This window comes from Eleutherodactylus coqui, chromosome 2 (assembly GCF_035609145.1).
Source record: "Eleutherodactylus coqui strain aEleCoq1 chromosome 2, aEleCoq1.hap1, whole genome shotgun sequence".
In the NCBI taxonomy this organism is placed as follows: domain Eukaryota; kingdom Metazoa; phylum Chordata; class Amphibia; order Anura; family Eleutherodactylidae; genus Eleutherodactylus; species Eleutherodactylus coqui.
In genome coordinates, this window is record NC_089838.1 from 158,500,878 (window position 1) to 158,523,393 (window position 22,516).

At 44.1% G+C, this 22,516-nt stretch overlaps 1 protein-coding gene across 2 annotated transcripts in view; it reads left to right on the forward strand.

The window, feature by feature from the left end:
* The first annotated feature begins 11,510 nt into the window (after nt 1-11,510).
* CPED1 (cadherin like and PC-esterase domain containing 1) overlaps nt 11,511-22,516 on the forward strand; it is a 247,813-nt gene continuing 236,807 nt past the window's right edge. For both annotated transcript variants that reach the window (XM_066591833.1, XM_066591834.1), the window contains exon 1: nt 11,511-12,257. In XM_066591833.1, the coding sequence (XP_066447930.1) occupies nt 12,045-12,257 (213 nt within the window). In that variant the 5' untranslated portion in view covers nt 11,511-12,044. The remainder of the gene's footprint in view (nt 12,258-22,516) is intronic.

Sequence of the window (22,516 nt, forward strand, 5' to 3'; positions counted from 1 at the left end):
TCGGGCCGGGTTTCATGGTCTGATATTGAGCTCGCCCATGTGAAATTAGCCTTAGGCAGCCTGCCAAGTTCTACCTTTCAGACCAGCTTTACTTGCTATAGCAGAGTAAATGTGTTAATCTCTGAAAACTTGTAAATTCTGTCACTGGACAGATCCCTCATGAGACTATTTGAGAAGTCTATGAGAAAGCATCACAAAATGTGCCATGCCTAGAGTATTATGCATAAGGAGAAGGAAGCCAGCTAGTTCTTTGGGTACAGAGGGGATACATACTGGGATAGCTGGTAGAAGACAATGTGTATGACAACAAGGATCCCACCAACATACTACTTGCCAAGAAGCACAATACACACAAGAGAAGGCAAAGTCAGGGAAGTACAAAATTGATAGATCTTGGCAAGCCACAGAATGCAATCTTTTCTTTATGAAGAGCTTCGATCTGTATAACCAGGGGTACAGTCATGAACTGAATGACCTCTGGAAGGAGCCCCTCATTAACAGAAGCCACAGATATAACCTTCTTCTGAGTGTAGGAATTTTAGGTCAGTCACTAGAGCCTGGTGGATAAAATTACCAGCTGAACTGGAGTCCACGTAGGTCTAAGAGGATAACTGCATTGAACCATGGCTGATGGTCACTGGAAATACGACTTTTTGAGAGGTTCTGGCATCACCTAGGGTAGACTCTTCCACTTCTCCAGGTTGGTGAAGTGTCCCAGATTCGCTGGGCAGGAATGGAGGTTATATCCCTTTTACCCACAATACAGACATAGGTCCTACTCAGCATGTTTTCTCTGACATTCCACAGGTGATAGCCAAGTCCTTTCAAGTTCCATAGGTATATCAATAGATGTGAAAAGGGGCCAGTCGAGACCTTTTCCTATCTTATTGGTGTTTCCAGAGGTATATGTCAATTTTTGCAGACAATGAGACTGGGTCGTTGAGAGTAGTAGGAAGGTCATGACCCGCCAACCCGCCAACTCATATTTAATCCAGCTAGACACGCCTTCTAAGAAAGTAGCCTCCAAGGCTTGCTCGTTTCATTCAAGTTCAGATGCTGACATGCGAAATTGAACTGCATATTATCCTACTGTCATGGATTCTTGGTGGAGTTGCAGTAGAGAGGAAGCTACCAGTGATGCCCAACCTGGTTTTTCAGAAACCCTCTTAAAATTAGTAAAAAAAAAGGTCTGGAGATCATTTACAATTGAACCCTATAGCAGGGATGCCCAAGCTAATGCTTCTCCATTCAGAAGAGAGATTGTAAACACAACCCTGAAGTAATCTGTGGGGGGACAGACTGTAGCTCAAAGTGAATCAGGCACTGGCTGATAATGCCCCGACACATCTTGGGGTCTCCATCATATCAAGCTGAAGCACCTCTTGCCTCCCGGTCTCCCTGCCACATACAGGACTTCTTGCAAATCCAAAAACCTTTGGAATTGTGTCACCCCCAGAAATCCTGTTGTGTTTAATCCAGCCAAACTGACGAAGGGGCTCGACCCCAAAACACGCGTTCACATGCTGGTTCTCTATGTTGTTAAATAAAAAAGAAGTGCTTTCACTATTGCATCTTGGACCTTTAGCTTTCACCTAGCTTAGAGTGTTGGGCCTTCACCACCAGGATTTTACCAAATTCTCTTTCCCTCATATCAAGGCAGCAATGGTAGATAAGGACTAGAGATGAGCGAACGTACTCGTCCGAGCTTGATACTCGTTCGAGTATTAGCGCGTTCGAGATGCTCGTTACTCGAGACGAGTACCACGCGATGTTCGAGTTACTTTCACTTTCATCTCTGAGACGTTAGCGCGCTTTTCTGGCCAATAGAAAGACAGGGAAGGCATTACAACTTCCCCCTGCGACGTTCAAGCCCTATACCACCCCCCTGCAGTGAGTGGCTGGCGAGATCAGGTGTCACCTGAGTATATAAATCGGCCCCTCCCGCGGCTCGCCACAGATGCATTCCGACAGAGATCAGGGACAGTGCTGCTGGTGCCGGAGCTGCTATAGGGAGAGCGTTAGGAGTTATTTTAGGCTTCAAGAACCCCAACGGTCCTTCTTAGGGCCACATCTAACTGTGTGCAGTAGTGTGGAGGCTGCTTTTTGCAGTGTTGCACTTTTTTTTTTTTTGTATATCGGGCGTGCAGAGCATTGCGTCCTGCAGTAATTTTACATTGTCCAGGGCCAGTAGTGGTGAGGCAGGGACAGAAGACATATTTAGTGTATATAGGCAGTGGGCCTTTCCAAAAACATTTGGGAAAAAAAATCTATTTGGGCTGCCTGTGACCGTCCTCAGTGTATTGGGTCTCTGCTGGGGGTAGTTGTCCTAATTCATACGCAGCCAGCTAAGTGTTACAGCAGGCTTGCGCAAAATTCTTTCCTGCCTCTGTGTTGCCTCTTACATCACCGCTGTATTCCTGTCCACAAGTGTACTGGGTCTCTGCTGGGGGTAGTTGTCCTAATTCATACGCAGCCAGCTAAGTGTTACAGCAGGCTTGCGCAAAATTCTTTCCTGCCTCTGCTTTGCGTTCCGTAAGCGAAGTCAGCCTCCAACCACAGGCCAATAAGCGGCACATTTAATTACAGCGTTCTGTTTCTGCACTACTGGTAATACACCATGCTGAGGGGTAGGGGTAGGCCTAGAGGACGTGGACGCGGCCGAGGACGCGGAGGCCCAAGTCAGGGTGTGGGCACAGGCCGAGCTCCTGATCCAGGTGTATCGCAGCCGACTGCTGCGGGATTAGGAGAGAGGCACGTTTCTGGCGTCCCCACATTCATCTCACAATTAATGGGTCCACGTGGTAGACCTTTATTAGAAAATGAGCAGTGTGAGCAGATCCTGTCCTGGATGGCAGAAAGTGCATCCAGCAATCTATCGACCACCCAGAGTTCTGCACCGTCCACTGCTGCAACTCTGAATCTTCTGGCTGCTGCTCCTCCTTCCTCCCAGCCTCCTCACTCCATTACAATGACACATTCTGAGGAGCAGGCAGACTCCCAGGAACTGTTCCCGGGCCCCTGCCCAGAATGGCCAGCAATGGTTCCTCTCCCACCAGAGGAGTTTGTCGTGACCGATGCCCAACCTTTGGAAAGTTCCCGGGGTCCGGGGGAGGAGGCTGGGGACTTCCAGCAACTGTCTCAAGAGCTTTCAGTGGGTGAGGAGGAGGATGACGATGAGACACAGTTGTTTATCACTCAGGTAGTAGTAATTGGAGTAAGTCCGAGGGAGGAGCGCACAGAGGATTCGGAGGAAGAGCAGCAGGACGATGAGGTGACTGACCCCACCTGGTTTGCTACGCCTACTGAGGACAGGTCTTCAGAGGGGGAGGCAAGTGCAGCAGCAGGGCAGGTTGGAAGAGGCAGTGCGGTGGCCAGGGGTAGAGGCAGGGCCAGACCGAATAATCCACCAACTGTTTCCCAAAGCGCCCCCTCACGCCATGCCACCCTGCAGAGGCCGAGGTGCTCAAAGGTCTGGCAGTTTTTCACTGAGAGTGCAGACGACCGACGAACAGTGGTGTGCAACCTTTGTCGTGCCAAGATCAGCCGGGGAGCCACCACCACCAGCCTCACCACCACCTGCATGCGCAGACATATGATGGCCAAGCACCCCACAAGGTGGGACGAAGGCCGTTCACCGCCTCCGGTTTGCACCGCTGCCTCTCCCCCTGTGCCCCAACCTGCCACTGAGATCCAACCCCCCTCTCAGGACACAGGCACTACCGTCTCCTGGCCTGCACCCACACCCTCACCTCCGCTGTGCTCGGCCCCATCCACCAATGTCTCTCAGCGCACCGTCCAGCCGTCGCTAGCGCAAGTGTTGGCGCGCAATCGCAAGTACGCCGCGACGCACCCGCACGCTCAAGCGTTAAACGTGCATATAGCCAAATTTATCAGCCTGGAGATGCTGCCGTATAGGGTTGTGGAAACGGAGGCTTTCAAAGGTATGATGGCGGCGGCGTCCCCGCGCTACTCAGTTCCCAGTCGCCACTACTTTTCCCGATGTGCCGTCCCAGCCCTGCACGACCACATCTCCCGCAACATTGTACGCGCCCTCACCAACGCGGTTACTGCCAAGGTCCACTTAACAACGGACACGTGGACAAGCACAGGTGGGCAGGGCCACTATATCTCCCTGACGGCACATTGGGTGAATTTAGTGGAGGCTGGGACAGAGTCAGAGCCTGGGACCGCTCACGTCCTACCCACCCCCAGAATTGCGGGCCCCAGCTCGGTGGTGGTATCTGCGGCGGTGTATGCTTCCTCCACTAAACCACCCTCCTCCTCCTCCTCCTACGCAACCTCTGTCTCGCAATCAAGATGTGTTAGCAGCAGCACGTCGCCAGCAGTCGGTGTCGCGCGGCGTGGCAGCACAGCGGTGGGCAAGCGTCAGCAGGCCATGCTGAAACTACTCAGCTTAGGAGATAAGAGGCACATGGCCCACGAACTGCTGCAGGGTCTGACAGAGCAGACCGACCGCTGGCTTGCGCCGCTGAGCCTCCAACCGGGCATGGTCGTGTGTGACAACGGCCGTAACCTGGTGGCGGCTCTGCAGCTCGGCAACCTCACGCACGTGCCATGCCTGGCCCACGTCTTTAATTTGGTGGTTCAGCGCTTTCTGAAAAGCTACCCACGCTTGTCAGACCTGCTCGGAAAGGTGCGCCGGCTCTGCGCACATTTCCGCAAGTCCCACACGGACGCTGCCACCCTGCGCACCCTGCAACATCGGTTTCATCTGCCAGTGCACCGACTGCTGTGCGACGTGCCCACACGGTGGAACTCTACGCTCCACATGTTGGCCAGGCTCTATGAGCAGCGTAGAGCTATAGTGAAATACCAACTCCAACATGGGCGGCGCAGTGGGAGTCAGCCTCCTCAATTCTTTACAGAAGAGTGGGCCTGGTTGGCAGACATCTGCCAGGTCCTTGGAAACTTTGAGGAGTCTACCCAGATGGTGAGCGGCGATGCTGCAATCATTAGCGTCACCATTCCTCTGCTATGCCTCTTGAGAAGTTCCCTGCAAAGCATAAAGGCAGACGCTTTGCGCTCGGAAACACAACTTTGCTCCACTTAGGAATATTTAAGTTTTCCTGTACATTATACCATGTGTTAAATGATACAATTGAAAAATACAAGTCTGTTCTGCAAAAAACAAGCCCTCCAGGGACAAATCTGCTAAACAGCAGTCTGAAAAGTCAGATTTTCAGAGTGTGCTTGGATTTCATTGGGGGGGACACAGAGGGGAGCAAGTGAGTATAAAAAGTACATTCCCCAACTCCCCTTCACCAGCTTGAACTGCCCCATAACTTAGTTTATGGTGCTGTTCAGAGGTGACAGGTGCCCTTTAATTTCTATTACTTTACCAACATGTGCGTTGGTTGTAAGAGATCTCAGAATGAATCTAAAAGGTTATGCAAGTATTTCCAGCGCCTGCGTTACTGTTCTTCACTGTTTCGTATTATATGTTTGAGTAAAGCGAATGCAGCTGGTATGATGTCATTTCCTTAGATCCTCGGCTGGAAATACATAGAATAAAGCTTCGCCTAAGTCCTGTGCTCCCCCATTTTCAGGTTTAAGGTTTGCAAATAACATTCTACAAGAACAGAAAAGTTGTTAAAGTAAAATATGGCAATTACCAGCTTCACATCTGTAATAAAGCATCTTAATTAGGACAAACTTTTGTTGGCAAATGCCCCAGCAGCACCTCTTACGCACATATCCACACATACAGCTACTTATTAACCCCTTCTTGACTGGGGGTGTTTTGAGACTTCCTGCCCAAAGCAAAATGTCATTTTTTGGAATGCTGTATTACAGAGCACATAAATACCATTGACTTCCATGGGGATATTTAATACACATATATTTTACACACGTGAAAAAAACCCTGCAGCATATTCTATTTTGGTGCATATTACATCTAATATAGTCTATAGGTGCATAAAATATGCAGTGAATGTGCATGTTATATGTGTATTCACAGTGTATTTTACGTAGGATGCCAGGAGGCCCGGGAGGGACCGTTCTGACATCATTTATGCCTGTTTGCATTTTTTTTTGCATGCATAAAATACACAGTATATATGCAGGCAATACACACGCAAGAGAAAAGCATACCTTTAAGTACACCGCAAATACACATATCTGCACACAGTAAAAACACTGCAGATTTTGCAGACCAAATACGCATACACCTGAATAAGTGAGCCCCTAGGCGCGGAGCGGAGTATAATTACACCTGAACAAGGGGAATCCTTCCCCTTCGCCGCCTTTTTTAAACTCCATGCCAGTTCAGGAGTTTAAAAATAACCGCAGGAAGATAGGAGCCGCCTGATCTTTCCCGCACTTGGTATTCACTACATAGGGCAGGTCCTATATTAAAATGAGTAGTTTTGTTTTATGGCGTTATGCGGCCGTGATTATAGCCACATAATGGGACAAAACCACGTTTGTCTGAATCCGCCCTTAGGCTAACTTTACACGGGCGAGGGTGATATGGGGCTGTGAATCACAGCTCCATATCACATCCCCCCCCATGTGAATTCCCCTTGGATGCAATTTTTATGTCAAAATAGCCTCGCATCACTTTGGGGATGAAGGGAACCTCTGCTCGTGGCGTGATGCTGCCTCCAGCCCCATTGAAAACAATGGGCGCTGCAACGCGGGAGCACGCACAATGATAGGCATGCTGAAAATAGTTTTTCGCTTCACAGTGCCATGCAGGAAAACATGGTTCATGTGTATGACTCCAATTAAAAAGAATGGGGTTCATATTTGTGCGAGATTTCTGCCTCTCGCAACAAACAGATCTCGTGCGATTTTCTCACCCATGTTAAGGCAGCCTCAAGGTGAATTTTTTGAGATTGTTAGTCTACCCCAAAATATATTGCTTCTTTATTTTTGGGACATATGACTTTTCCTTATTTAAAATAGGAGTACATATTAATTTTGTAGGTCTTTTTTAGGGAAAAATGCTCAGAAATAGGTAAAAAATACAGTTTTTTCCCCTCATTTTCCCACTCTATTTTTTAAGGTAGTTTGTTAAATTAATAATATTTATCCAAAAAATGCATCCTCTAGTTCTTTCATGTAGATTGTGTAATGAATGACCTCTCAGTAGTGGCCAGAAACCCTATTTTAGCTGTAAATGCATTATCATCCCTTATCTCTAGGGCTTATTCACGCATGTTTTTTATCTGTACACACTCCATGTTTGCAACGGCTGCACACAGACAGCACACAGACTCATTGACTTCAATGGGCTTTTTCAAATATTTTTTTTTTCATGGGCCTGCGGTCTATAGCAAACGAATAGCAGCATGTTCTATTTTCATCTGCATCACAGACGAGCATAAGACAAGAAATGTCTACGGTCTCTGCCGCTCAGATAGAGTTTCTGGCGCAACCCGTATTCAGATAGGTAAATAAGCCCTTAAAAAAGGCGCAAAAGCAGATAGGGTAGAGGTAGAAGACAGTAAAATTAGTGGCCAGGGGTAATTATTTTATGTTTTGTGCAACATACATTCAGTGTGACAGGAACATATATATTAATGTATTAGTGCCTGATACCTATGCATAAAGCACTGGTGCGACATCACATCCTCTCTGCATGGCAGTAAGCCTCAGTATGCAGAGGGAATCCCTGTGAAGTCAAAGCAAATAATTGGTGTTGGATATTTTGTCATCACAAGTCATTTACTCCTACATTCAGTTTCCATTTGTGCACATGTTGCTGTTTTCCTCCCTCCATCCTTGGTATACACCCCCTTTCCTGATTTGGAATTTATCCTGGAACTATTACTTACTATTGTAAAGTGATATGCATGGTGGAAAGAAAAAAGCAAACTATTCAAATACTTCTTCATTTTTATGAGTATCTCTTCTGAAACACAGCTAATTTCAGACATGTTATTCTGCATTTGAAATCATAGTGATGAAAAATAACACTGATAAAGTACTCCGAATTGTAAATTGTGAGAAAAGGAGAAGTCATCAAGGCGTAACGTGAGCATATACAATGCATGACACTCACATAAAAGCATATCCAGCTGCCAGAGGCATAACATGAAGCTCCTGGGACCCAATGCAAAACCTGTAACGGGGCCCCCAACTATAATGCTTTATCCATAGTACTGGACTGCCTATATGGAGAAGAGAGGCCTTATGGGCCCCCTAAGGCTCCTGGGCCCAGGTGCAACCGCATCCCCTATAGGTACGCCAGTGCCAGCTGCTGAAAAAGCTCTTGAAGAGCAAGAGGCACCATCATGTTCTGTGGCAACCATAAGAAACTGTAGCCACAGCTTCTCCATAACAATGGTAGTCATGGTGCCCTTATTAAAGAGTAACTACACTTTTAAGAAACTTTTGACATGATTAGTGAGGGTCTGGGTGCTGGAACCCCAATTGGTCACTGAAATAAAGGAGCAGAAGTGCTCACCAGAGCGTTGAACCCCTTTGGCTTTGTTCATTACTTGTCAGCAGCTGAAAACTAATATATAGACTTCTACTGAGTTCTATGCGTCTGCCTTCAGGTGCCAAGGAGATCCGACAAGCAACTGCAGCGTCCCATAGGGATAACCCAGACACCTGGCATACGTAGGGAGCTGGGAGGGTATAGTGCAGATGTGTCACGTTGGCAACTTCTTCCCAGTGGTATCAGCGAAGCCAAGGCAAGAGTAACACTGCAGGTCACCAAAGACACCCCTAGGATAGGGAATGCCAATAAACAGGATTATAGGCGTTGTAGTTGTCACGGGTAACGCCACCGTTCCTACACATCGGTATGCTACTCAGCAGAGAATAATCACAGATACAGTTACTTAGTACCTTGGGTCCCCAGGAACGGTTAGGGCCCGGTAAAACTTTACTTGAATACACTTGCAGTAAACAGTTATCACAAGGCAATTTAGGTACAGTCAATACAGTGCAGGCAATTCAAGAGACTTGAGGTCAGGGAGGAAACACAGGATGACATCGGTCCTGCAGTCCATGTTATCTAACAGGAACCGCTCCTGGAAGGGGAACACTCTGGAGGAAGAAAGGGGGCATGGGTCACTCCACAGACACTTTGACAGTAGTCACTGACTTTCACCCAGCCCTGGAGATGCGTGGGTGTAACTTATTAGCGTACTTCTACGTGGGGATCCTGGATCTGGACAGCCGCGTAGGGAAACATGAAAACTCCACTTAGTACCTCTGCACTGGTCACATCTTACAGAATTACTTACGAAGGCTCTCTCTTATGCTTGGGCTCACTCCATTCACATCTAGAATTCAGTTGCTATCTCTCCTCAGCTTCCATCTTCACCACAAGAAAGCTAAAGGTGCTTCCATGTGGCTCTCTGTTAGGTATCCGGGAAGATGGAACATAGGTTGAAGATGAAGAAGACCCTTTCCTGCTCTCAGGCACTTACATTCATAACCTCCTCTTATACCACATGACATGACAGACTGATACATTTACATGCAGGCAATGATTTTATTGAAAGTTAACCTCTCAAGAGCCGCAGCTGTGCAACACACACACTGGAAATTACAAGACAGATTTGCACAGTGCATCCACATGAGACAAACCTGTGTGACATTTATGGAGGGGACCAAGATGATGTGGTGGGCCACTACACAACTATCCCCGTCAAAGGGGCACAGTGTTTGGGTGAGTGCTTTAATACCCTTAACCTTTCCATACTCACATGCTGCTCTCCTTTAGAAGACAGTGTAAGCTATACAAGAAGACTCTTCCAAGTAGAAAATTGCTTCAGCAGTACAGTGCCTATCTAGGGCCACGTGGTGCAAAGAATCAGTACAAAAATGTTAATATATGCTTTATAATAAAGTAGCATCTTGTGGAGGGAACTCTCCAATTTGACATCTGGGGGTATGAAGAGGGACAGCCTTTTAGGACTGCACCAGTTTTATGTTCATACCTAATTATTTCACAGCTCAAAATATTTTTATTTTCTCATTCTGTATAATGTCTTAGACCACGTTCCCTAATATTTTATACAAAGTACCTGCCAACTAGAGATAATCTTTAGGGCGCCCACCCACTGGCGATTTTTTTCCCTGCGAAATTCGCAGCATTTTTTTCTCTGCAGGGGTCTATGGGGCTTGTAATGTTAAAATCGCGATCGCGCAAAATCGCAATTTACCGCGAAATCGCGATTTTGCGCGATCGCGATTTTAACATTACAAGTCCCATAGACCCCTGCAGAGAAAAAAATGCTGCGAATTTCGCAGGGAAAAAAATCGCCAGTGGGTGGGCGCCCTTAAAGCGAAACTCCACTTTAACATAACTTCCCATAATAAGATATCATGTGTGTACATGTGAAGTATCAGTATTTCTGGCCTTTACATGACTCATAAACGGTATTTATGTCTCCCATACACTGCACACGTAGGAAAGCAGGAAATCTCTTTCTCTTTGTAGCACACCCTCATAAGTAACAGAATCATGCAGAACATTATACAGCAGTACTGAGCAGTTCAGGAAAAGCCTGTAGTGCGAATTGGTACCTGTACGGTGGGTTCCTCTATACAGAATTATTAGAATTTGCTCTCGCTCTAAGATCTTGGCACTCACTCCCTTCACATCCAAACGTCACACGCTACGGGATATCGCTCCTCTTCCTCCATCTTCACCTACATGGAAGCTGAAGGTGCTTCCATGCGGCTTTGTGTTAGCACTCTCTTGGGTCCCTGAACAAGATAGCACTCACAGATTGAAGACAGAACTCCTTTCCTGATCTCAGTCACACCTATTTATACCTTCTGACATACCACATGACAAGACAAACTGATACATCTACATGCAGGCAGTGATTTTATTACTGTTAACCTCTCAAGCACCGCAGCTGTGCAGCACACACACTGGAGATGACAGGACAAGCTTTGAACAGTGCATCCACATAGGACAAAACATGTATGACATTTATGGAGGGGACCAGGATGGTGTTCTGGCAGTGGGCATCAAGTTAGAAGGAAGGTAGACCCTTAGTGGTTAACACTTTTCAGCCCCTAAACATAATTTTAGGTAAACAAAGTGATCTGCTCTTTTGCTAATTATTAGATTGGTTATCATATAGCGCACAAGTTTGTTGAAAGTGCAGTGACCATTTAATATATTTTACTTTAACATTGACACTAAGAAGATTAGATAAATGCTCTTTCTATATCCTTTCTTTTCATATATAGTACAGTTACATTTGTACATAATTCTCTATTCACTCAGTAATGACAATTGAAACTTCAATCTCGAACTTTAGGATAAAAGGTAAATGTCACGAAGTACAGTCCGTGCAGCCGAATAACTGCAAGTGTATTCCAAACTGCAATGGCAGCTGTATTATCCAGACACAAGCCTTCTCTCCAGTGAGCATGTGCAGACATATATTGGAAACATCTGGATTTCATTTCGGAGTAGCATAATAATAAAAACAATACTCGTTTAAAAGCTTGAAAGCGTGTGACTAGTTAGCAAATTCTTTCCTTGCTGAGTTGTGGATGAACCCTAAACTGCATTATTATTACTATGCTGTAGTTCCTGTGTTGGGACAACCCCACCCATAAAGAAAGCGAGTCTTTCATTTATGATGCCTGTGGTCCAAGAGCTCTTATGTGTGTATGTGCAGTGTTTGTGCTAGTCTGGAGCAGTGCATACATCAGCAGCCCATCAGGGAATAGACGAGAATGTCCTGCTAACCGGGAGAGAAAGGACTTTGGAAGTAAACTCGAAGCTAAAGACACAGAGTAAACTGCCACGCTCAGCTATTTGTAACTGTAACATGGATACAGATGTGAAACACTTCTGCTTCTAACCCTACTAGCGTGAGATGATGAACAGACAGATCCCATGCAAACTTAATGCAGCTGGAAAAGATTGGAAATAAAAGTTAAGATCCGCTGGGTCAAGTCTGTGCCCGACTACTAAAGTGCACAACTACAGCGTGCAGTGAAGATGAAGCCTGGTGTTGATCATGGGGATCCATGCTTGGTCACATCACTATGTTGTCTAGAAGAGGTCTGAAAGAAGCAGTGGAGTAGATGAGATGGGCTGGAGGCGCAGGTATTGCCCTAGTCCTGTATTTATAGCGCTCTTTGTGGCATTGTGTGTCGTCTATCAGTTCCTCTCCCTGTTTTGGAAAAGCACATCATGGACCAAAGAGAGTGACATTAGGAGAAGTTTGGGTCTTCTGGAGGTGGCAACACAGAACAAGGAATGCCTCAATACTTGGAGTAGTATAGCCACAAAGCTCAAAGATGTGAGTGAAATAGCTTTACATTTTAAGATTCTAAATAATGTTTGCTTATATATATATATATATATATATATATATATATATATATATTCTTTGCTAATATATATATATATATATATATATATATATATATATATATATATATATATATATATAATTCTTTTAGCTACAGATGTCAGTTTTGTGCCTTGCATGCTATTAAACAACTCAGTATATACTTGCTGCTGGATGTACGCCTGTGTAGCAGAACTGACAAGTCAAGTAGTTTGCAGGTTACATGGCTTGTCTGAGATTACAAAAAATAGGTGCTCTTTCCCAGAAACACTGCCCCTATTCTCCATGGGATGTGTGTGCTATTGCAGCTCAACCTTCGTCACTTAAAAGGCAATATCAGACACATCCCATAGACAAGAGTGGTGCACTTGTAGAAAACAGAATCCTGAATAGCTTATTTAAAATAAAATAATTTAAGAAACAATATATTAATACACCGTTTCCTGATCCCATCAGATTATGTGACCGTTATCCTCATTTAATGAATGTATGTAAAGGAATGATGAGAAATTAAAATTCATAAAGGTCTAATGATTTATATTGTATTGTTCTGCATCTTATATGAACTGATTAGATCCAAGGATTATGTTTATATATATTGTTTATTATGCCTTTATTTTGTTTGAAACTTTTTTTTATTTAACATGCTGCAGACAAAGTAGCATCCAAAGCATCACAGTGATATATTTTCCTTTTTTGGTTGGTAAAAAAACATCAAGTGGTAGTACAATCAGCAAATATGAAGCACGTAAAAATGCTGAATAAGGGCTCATGCCCACACCCATGATGGACTAACCAGCGAAATATCGCAGCGGACTCCACAACGGCGCCCCCCAAACCCCCATACTTACCACTCCGGATCCCGCTGTATGCATCCTGCATAGAGAGACAGCGTGCATGCACAGTACAACGCTTGGCGCCGGCAGTGTCAGATGACGCGGCCAGCGGTGGGCGGGGCTGCGTATTCACGCGATACTTCCGCTGTGCTACAGTGGAAGTATAGCGTGACGGCCGGCTTCCATTGACTACAATGGAAGCCGGCCGCACATATACCCGTGGGATTTAGAACATGCCACGGTTTATTTCATGCTGCAGAATTCCGCCGTGGAATCAATCAACCATCATATAACATGGAGTGTGAGATTATACCTTTATTTTATTTATTGCAGTTGAGTCTGGGCCACATATAGTTTAGCTATAGTAGGCCTTGTATAAAGTGTAAGTGGGTAGTTATTTAATGGATAACACTAAAGTTTTTAAATATCCACTAAAGTTTATAAACTTCCCTTTATGATAAGGAGAAGAAAATAGGAAATGCAGACAAATAACTTTATGCTAAAAACCCTGCTTCTGGACAAGCTAGGTGATAAATCAAAATGGCTGACCTTCTAGGTTCCAAAAGGATGTCATCCAGTTTTCCAAGAACCTTCAATGACAAATCTTTCTGTGTAAGTAATTATATGTTCCTGGCCATGGTACTGCTGATTAGCTATTCAGATCTGCTTTTCAGGTTATCAGACACCCTTTGTGGGCTATTTTATCCTAACTCCAAGACTTATGGTTATTAGGTAAAGTGGCCCTCATTTATGCAAACTGTCCAGCAATAGAAAACTAGCATTATCAAATCTGAACCCCAATTGGTTGCTGTCGGCAGCAGCAACAGTTCTTCCAGTTTTGATACATGAGGCCCATTTAAAGATTAGAACTTTTACAATTTGCATGACATTTTTACCAATAAGGTTTAGCGGGACTCAGGCTTCAGGCAGCACAGCTCCTTCAAGTAGGATGTGTGGGTGCATGTTCTTTTTGGGCTGACCACCACTCATACAAAATAGTCCTCAAAAATAAGGAAGTAGAACAGCGCACCAATCGACTGTCTGCTTGAAGTTTTATTACATCTGCAATATAATTCCGCTGGTGTATAAGCTATTTAGTTTACCGTTTCACACAGAGACCCCCTTAGTATTTTTTATGGACATATTATGGACAACATATACCACTATTGATTGGTATTGGTATATTCAGACATCTTTTTTAGTACGAGTGTAAAAAAAAATCACAGTTGGGCCTTCTTGCAGCCTCTAGTCATACCACAAGAATATCCTACTTAAAGATTCTGTCCAGTGAGAAACACATAGTACTCTTAGATCTTCATATGTACCTTTGTGTTACCTTTCTCTTTTAAGCTCCTCTGTTATTTGGCAGATTTATATACTTCTTTCTATTTCAGTGACACGAAGCTGTGAGTGAAATTGTCTGCTACATTGCAAATACAGTAGAGGAACCCCATCACTGGTCAGTGTTTCTACCAGTCTCGTAGCTCACATTACACTTAACACACCTCCTTTTTTCCCTAACCCCTGTTACCCTACTCACATATAGCCTGATATTCCCCAATTAGCTAATTAGCTCCTTCTATCAGCTCTTGCAGCTAACAGCAGGGAGGAAGTAAAGGGCTGCAGTAATTAACGTATCCTCCTTCTCTATCTAATATTGAAATAAATGGTATGTACAGGCTGTAAGTGAAAGAAGTTAATGAACAGCATAGACCGCTCATTTTATATCTGAGAAACTGGAAGTTACCCACTGAAGTGCACATCCATAAATGTTTTCAGCAGGTCACTAAAGCACAGGCTCGGGCGAGGCTACCAGTGAGCCAGTGAACCCCTTGGAGGACCTTCAAACTAATAAGTGAGTTTTCCTCTTTATAAGCCCCCAACAACCTGGGATGAAACTGAAAGGGAGGAGACATAAATGAGATATTAGAAAAAACTTTCTGACAGTGAGGGTGATCAATGAGTGAAACAGGTTACCACGGGAGGTGGTGAGTTCTCCTTTAATGGAAGTGTTCCAACAAAGGCTAGACAAATATCTGTCTGGATTGATTTAGTGAATCCTGCACTGAGCATGGGGTTGGACCAGATGACCCTGGAGGTCCCTTTCAACTCTACCATTCTATGATAACCTACAGGCACTGTTCTGCTAAAAAAAAACCTCAATTACATTACTCCTGTTCCCTCCTCTCTCCTCCCAAGCTGCAAACAGAGATATGGTTGTGCTGTGGCAAGTGGGACGATAACATGACATCTTGCCACTAGCATTCTATAAATGGTGCAGCCGCATGTCCCATCTTTTTCCTCTGTGGAACCAGCCCTAAATGTGTCTACGCAGGACCCGCTGTAGTTTGCCACCCACATCTGGCGCAACAGTGGGATCTCAAAATGCAGCCTACTGTTTATAGGGCGATGAGGAGTAAACTAAGAGTCCATCCAGGCAGCAGACTGAATTTGCCAAGAAGAGACAAGTCTGACAATGTCCCAGGTCCATGTAATTTATGTCTTCCTTTTCTGTTTGGGTACAACTCCTCCCTCAAACACTCACATTTGGCTATATTGACAGAAAAATAAACTAATTATGGCACTTGGAATGCAGCAACACAAAAGTTTTTCTTTTACAAACCATGCTTTTACAGTGCAAAAGTAGCAAACTAAGGTCATTCTCACATATGCGCTTTTTACTGCGATTACCACGGTGTTTTGAATGATGCGGTAATCACAGTACAACGCTCCCATTGATTTCAATGGGGCCACGCAGATCTGCGCTCAAATGCTGCTTTTTCTAACATTGCAATTTTCGAGCGCCGTCTGCTCTATTTTTACACGTCTTTGCGCTTTTTAACGCACATCATCACCCATCACAATATTGTGGTGCGTTACAAAGTGCTGTTGCACGCAGTAACTGCGTTCGAAAACAGCAGTAAAAGCACAGCAAAACGCTGCAATCAAAATTACGACATTTTGCCAATGCTGTATGCGACAGTGGCCTAAGAAATAAACTAGAGATATTTTGTATTGCTGCAATCGCATTGAGCTGTAGAAAAAAAATGTTATTCATACTGCATGTTATATGTAAAAAATTAGGGTGCAGCCACACGAGCGATTTTAAGCATATGTATAGCTGCGTGAAAAAAAAATGTAAAAATCGCGAATGTGACCGCTTGCATTGGAAAGCATTAGTTCTATGTAGATGCGATTTTAAATCACGCCTATACATGCGCTTAAAAATCGCTTGTGTGACTGCACCCTAATAGTGAATTTACTATATTTTTTCCATTCCCATCCCCCCAACAATTAAAACATGTTAATTAATAAATATGTACCCCTACATGCTGCTATTTAGAAAGTAAGTCCTCATTTAGCTTTATTAATGGGAAAACAGAGTTAAGCCTCTTGGATTGCTGCCATATTAAAACCAATGAAAATTGCTGAAAGCCCAAAATAGGTCAGACCTCAAGGGGTTAAAGGGTACTCCTATCCACAGAATATGCCATAAATGCCAACTATCAGGTGACTGGCGATGCTTGTGTGTAGCTCCTCCACTGAGGTCTAGAGAAGTTATGGAAATAGCCAAGTCTTGCCATAGATTTTAATGTGTATTGCTGCACCCAAATGCAGCCACTTCTCCATTGACATGTATGCAGCCACTATGCCCAAGTGGTCATAGATGGCAGGACTAACTGTATTATCTGCTAAGGGCATGGTTTATGTGCATGAGACCTGAAAATGAACAGGTAATATTTCCATGTACTATAGAGCGGGTCCCCACAGTCAATTCCAGTGGTGGATCCTTGGTCCTCACAGTCTAATACCACTAAAGGGACACTTTAAAGTTGCATATTCATTGTATTCATTATGGGCTTTCATAGGACAAAGTTTTAACTAGTTGTATAAATATTTGTCTCAGGCTGCATTCACACGAACGTATATCGGCTCGGTTTTGACGCCGAGCCGATATACGTCGTCCTCATCTGCAGGGGGGGGGGGGAATGGAAGAGCCAGGAGCAGGAACTGAGCTCCCGCCCCCTCTCTGCCTCCTCTCCGCCCCTCTGCACTATTTGCAATGGGAAGAGGCGGGACGGGGCTAATTCTCAGAACTTAGCCCCGCTCCCGTCCCGGCTCCTTTCATTGCAAATAGTGCAGAGGGGCAGAGAGGGGATAGAGAGGAGGCAGAGAGGGGGCGGGAGCTCAGTTCCCGCTCCTGGCTCTTCCATCCTCCCCCCTGCAGATGAAAAATAAACTAATTATGGCACTTGGAATGCAGCAACACAAAAGTTTTTCTTTTACAAACCATGCTTTTACAGTGCAAAAGTAGCAAACTAAGGTCATTCTCACATATGCGCTTTTTACTGCGATTACCACGGTGTTTTGAATGATGCGGTAATCACAGTACAACTCTCCCATTGATGTCACTATTTGCAATGGGAAGAGGCGGGACGGGGCTAATTCTCAGAACTTAGCCCCGCTCCCGTCCCGGCTCCTTTCATTGCAAATAGTGCAGAGGGGCAGAGAGGGGATAGAGAGGAGGCAGAGAGGGAGCGGGAGCTCAGTTCCTCCTCCTGGCTCTTCCATCCTCCCCCCCTGCAGATGAGGATGACGTATATCGGCTCGGCATGAAAACCGAGCCGATATACGTTTGTGTGAATGCAGCCTTATTCACATGAAATGAATGTGGCTACTTTATCCAGAAAAGTAAAAAAAATCTTTTCAGAGTTCCTCTGACAGTCTAAAGTGTTAGTGTTTTTAACGCTGCGATATCGCTGCGTTTTTTTCACGCGATTGTCAATGGGACTTTCTAATGTTAAAAACGCATCGCAAGTTGATGCTTTGCAATTTTTGTGCGATGCGTCGTTAACATTAGAGAATCCCATTGGCAATCGCGTAAAAAAATGCAGCGATAGTGCATGAAAAAAACACGCAAGAAAAACGCAAGTGTGCAGGAGCCCTTAGGGTGCAGCCAAACGAGCGTTTTTTTTTTAGTGTGCTATTATTAGAACCAATGCTTTCCGATGAAAAATTTTTTACAAACGCGAAAAAAATTTATACCTGTAAAAGATAGGACAGCATTTTTAAAAAGTGCGCATCACATCGTACTGAAGTAATCCATGGCTGTGGCAGGGGATTCTTTCATCTCCCTGGAGACTTCCCTCATCACTGAACACTGATCATTGAATGGCTGAGTGCTGCCTCTGATTTCTCTTACTGAGAACAATCACATTTTGCCTCTGATTGGTCACAGGAGGTGGGGATTTTTCAATCCCCGGCCAAAAGAAACAAAGAATGAGAGTTAAGGGGACTATGAAGAAGAGCCAGACAGTGCTTCTAGGTAAAGTATGATTTTTTTTTTCTGCAGCTAGAGCTGATTTTCGGGGTAGGGCTTATATTTCAAGACCACCCCCATCCCCTCCCCGAAAATCATTGTAGCAGAGGTTGCCTTCAGCCCATTGCTTTCAATAGGGTTGCAGTAGTGCCAGCCCCATTGAAAGCAATGGGATGGCATCGCGTTCCTCTGCCATAGCTGTGACAGCTTTGGCAGGGGATTTCGTCATCCCATCATCAATGAACAATGTGACAGGAATCCCCTGCCACTGCTGTCACAGCTGTGGCAGAGAAGTGCGATCTTCAACCTATATTTTCAATGACCCCATTGACAACAAGGTGAAACCCTTGGATGTGACAGCATCCAGGGGTTTCTCATCCAAGGAATCCCCTGCTGCAGCTGTCACAGCCGCAGCAGGGGATACTGATCGCACCAATTGATATTTATATGTGACTTTTTGCTGCTGTCACGTGTTTCTTTACACATGCGATTTTTTTTCGCGCACCTATACATGCACGAAAAAAATCACTTGTCTGACTGCACCCTTCACGGTTTCCATCTCTCTGCTCTGTTTTTGGAAGAGAGAAACTGAAATAAAATGGATCAGTATTTTTTCACATTGATTTCCATGAGGTTTCAAAAAAAACAAGCAGTTTGTTTCTATTCTGTTAGGTTTATGTTTCTTTGGGAATGAAAATAGCACAGTCTGCAGCGTTATTTTTCCATAAAAAATCTAGAACCTGAGGGAAAGGAAGCAAATGGGAGCCTTTCTGTTTGATTTCCATTTTTTTGAAACCCCATTGAAATCAGTGGAGAAAAAAACTGATTTGTTTTTCTCTGTTTTATTTCAGTTTCTCTCTTCCAAAAATGGAGCAGAGAGATGGAAATCCTGAACTGAGGCCTAATGCAGGTGTGACAGCAGCCTTATTTTTGCTGCGTAAAATAATCGCACTCGGAAATATAGCAGCTATGCGACCGTCTTTGGTCGCTGGTTTCATTTGCCGCGTGAAAGATAGGTCTTGCCCTATCTTTCGATGTGATATGCAGCAAGCTCCCATAGACTTCTATGGTAGCAGGAAAAAAAGGAGGGAGAGGGAGTTACCCTACAGGCAACGCTGGTAAAAAAAAAGACAGCTCGTCCTAATTAAGCATTATTGGTCATTCCGATGATCTCTGTCGATCATTGGTTTCCATAACTTCTGTGTATTATTTTATATTCACGCAGCAGCGGCCATTGTGAATGGCATGAAATACACGAAGAAAGATCGGGACTCGATTGCGGCAAATCTTCATTCATGCGATTATACGGTGTGTATGGGCGAACGTAAAAAGACATACAGTCGTATAAAGGGGGCCTTAGGGCTTATTCACATAACTGTATTTATGCAGGTATTTTACTGCATTAAAAAAAACACGCCCAGAAAACGCGACCATGCAAAGCATCGGATGCCAATGGATCCACTCAGACGACCATTTTTTGCCACATAAAATAATCATGACCATTTTGGTCGCTGTTTTTATATGCCACGTGAAAAGATAGGTCTTTCCCTACGCAGCAAGCGAATGGCATGAAATACGTGGATAAAGATCGTGACTCGATCGCATCAAATCTTCATTCATGTGATTGCACGGATGAACGTAAAAACACATACGGTCATCTGAAGGAGGCCTAAATAATGTCAATATTACATATTGTCTGCACTTCTGTGCCAGTTCTCTCTGCTGAGCACATTCACTAACCTCTCCACTGTGGGGTCAATAGCCTGGAAGCTGATGACCCACATGGTGACATCCCAGCGGTCAGACCATCCGAGCGGCTACACTTATGTCCCACTGAAACATTAAGAGATTATTACATTCAGCCATATCAGGAGATCATGCTACTGTGCTATGTTACACAGCTGAGTGTTCCAAGAATATTTTCAGGAAAAACGCCATTGTTAACTTAAAACCAATACTGAAATGTAAAATGCTCTATAACCAGTGCAACATTTTTCTTCTCTCTCGATGCATTTTTGGATCAGTGCACTTTAAAAATCATTCAATATGTTACAAAAAAAAATCTAAAGGAAAAGCAGAGATATAGTTTACTGCAATCAGTTACATTGTTCCTTTTATTCTTGGTTTGTATGGGAAATTCCAGCCCTCTTATTTGCTGTACATGCTATAACCCCTCCCCCCTCTGGGTATTATTCATTGGGAGGTATATTAGAGCAGGGATTGATAAAAAATACTGTATACACTAGGGGCCAGTTAGATACAGATATGAGCCACTTTCAGTCCAAGGAGTAAAAAATTTTTTTTAAAAATAGTATAGCTTTTACTACTATTAACTAATGAAAGTTCAGAAGAGAATTGTATATAGACTGGATGATTTAACCCCTTAGTGACCAAGCTTTTTATCATTTTTTCCATTTTTGTTTTTTCCTCCCCCTTTGTAAAAAATCGTAACACTTCTATTTATCCATCGACGTCGCTGTATGAGGGCTTGTTTTTTGCGGGACGGGTTGTATTTTTGCAATGGTACTATTTAATGTACCATATAACCTTTTAAAAAATTCTAAGTGGAGTGAAATGGAAAAAAAAGGAATTCCGCCAGCTTTCGGTGCGTCTTGTTTCTACGGCTCACAAGCTGCAACAACAATGACATTATAACTTTATTCTATGGGTCAGTATGATTACTACGATACCAAACTTATGTAGTTACTGTACTACTTGTATTTTGTGCAGCAAGTGTACTTAACTGGAAATCTAACCAATCAGCATGGACATTTGACTGTTAAACACCTGTAGTAATGGAGGTTCACTGATTGGCTGTATAGTAGGAGCTCTCTACAGTTCAGTGCATTACTACATACCCCTACTTCTCTTTACCTGTGTCAGAATGAGCGGCCTATCTAGAAAGCAGGTGAGGGCAGTAGCATTTTATTTCTTGGTACTCTGTACTGTACAAGACCCTGAAGATGTTCCTGTCCTCTACATAGAAAGTGGGTTTACAGCTTCCGGCAGCTCTTTCTGGCTTGATTTATTTGTATTAGTCATCTGCTTTATTTTATGTACCCTTCTTTTCTATCACTTTTGGTTGACATTTTGGGAGCTTTGGAACCAATGACCAGGTTTCCATAGAGTTTTGGCTTCAACATCCAATATTTTTAACAAACAGTGGTAGTCTGGGAACCATTTAGTATTCATGTTAAGGGACCACTGTATATGGAACATGATACATAATATTAAACATGAATTATTCCCTTAGTGATGGACTATTTTGGATGCAATGATTTTCGGGGGATTTTTTGAGCTCCAATTTTCAAAAGCCAGATCTTTTTAATTTTTTGTCGACATGGCCTTATGAGGGCTTGGTTTTTTTTGCGCGATGAGTTTTAGTTTTGTTAGTACCATTTTGTGGGTATAATGTATTGTATAACTTTTATCAATTTTTTGGAGGGCAGTTCTGCCACAGTCGTTTTTACAGCCTTGATAACATGATCATTTTTTCAGGTTTTTCCACTTTTATACAATATCATTTTTTGGGAGGGGAAATATCTTTTTTGTATTGCTGCATTCAAAGTCCCATAACGATCTCCAGCTTCTAGTGATCATTAATTTCACTGTTAGTAGGATATGAGCTGTGAGAATGCTAGCTTTTTTGGGATTAGCTCTATGCCCAGTAGTAGTATTGCCAATTGGGGATTTGGGGCTATGTAGGTCCCAGTCAATTTATATATTAGCTTAAAGGGGTTGTCCCGCGCCAAAACGGGTTTTTTTTTTTTTTCAATAGCCCCCCCGTTCGGCGCGAGACAAACCCGATGCAGGGGTTTAAAAAAAAAACGGATAGTACTTACCCGAATCCCCGCGCTCCGGTGACTTCTTACTTACCTTGCGAAGATGGCCGCCGGGATCTTCACCCTCGGTGGACCGCAGGTCTTCTGTGCGGTCCATTGCCGATTCCAGCCTCCTGATTGGCTGGAATCGGCACACGTGACGGGGCGGAGCTACGAGGAGCCGCTCTCCGGCACGAGCGGCCCCATTCAGAAGAAAGAAGACCGGACTGC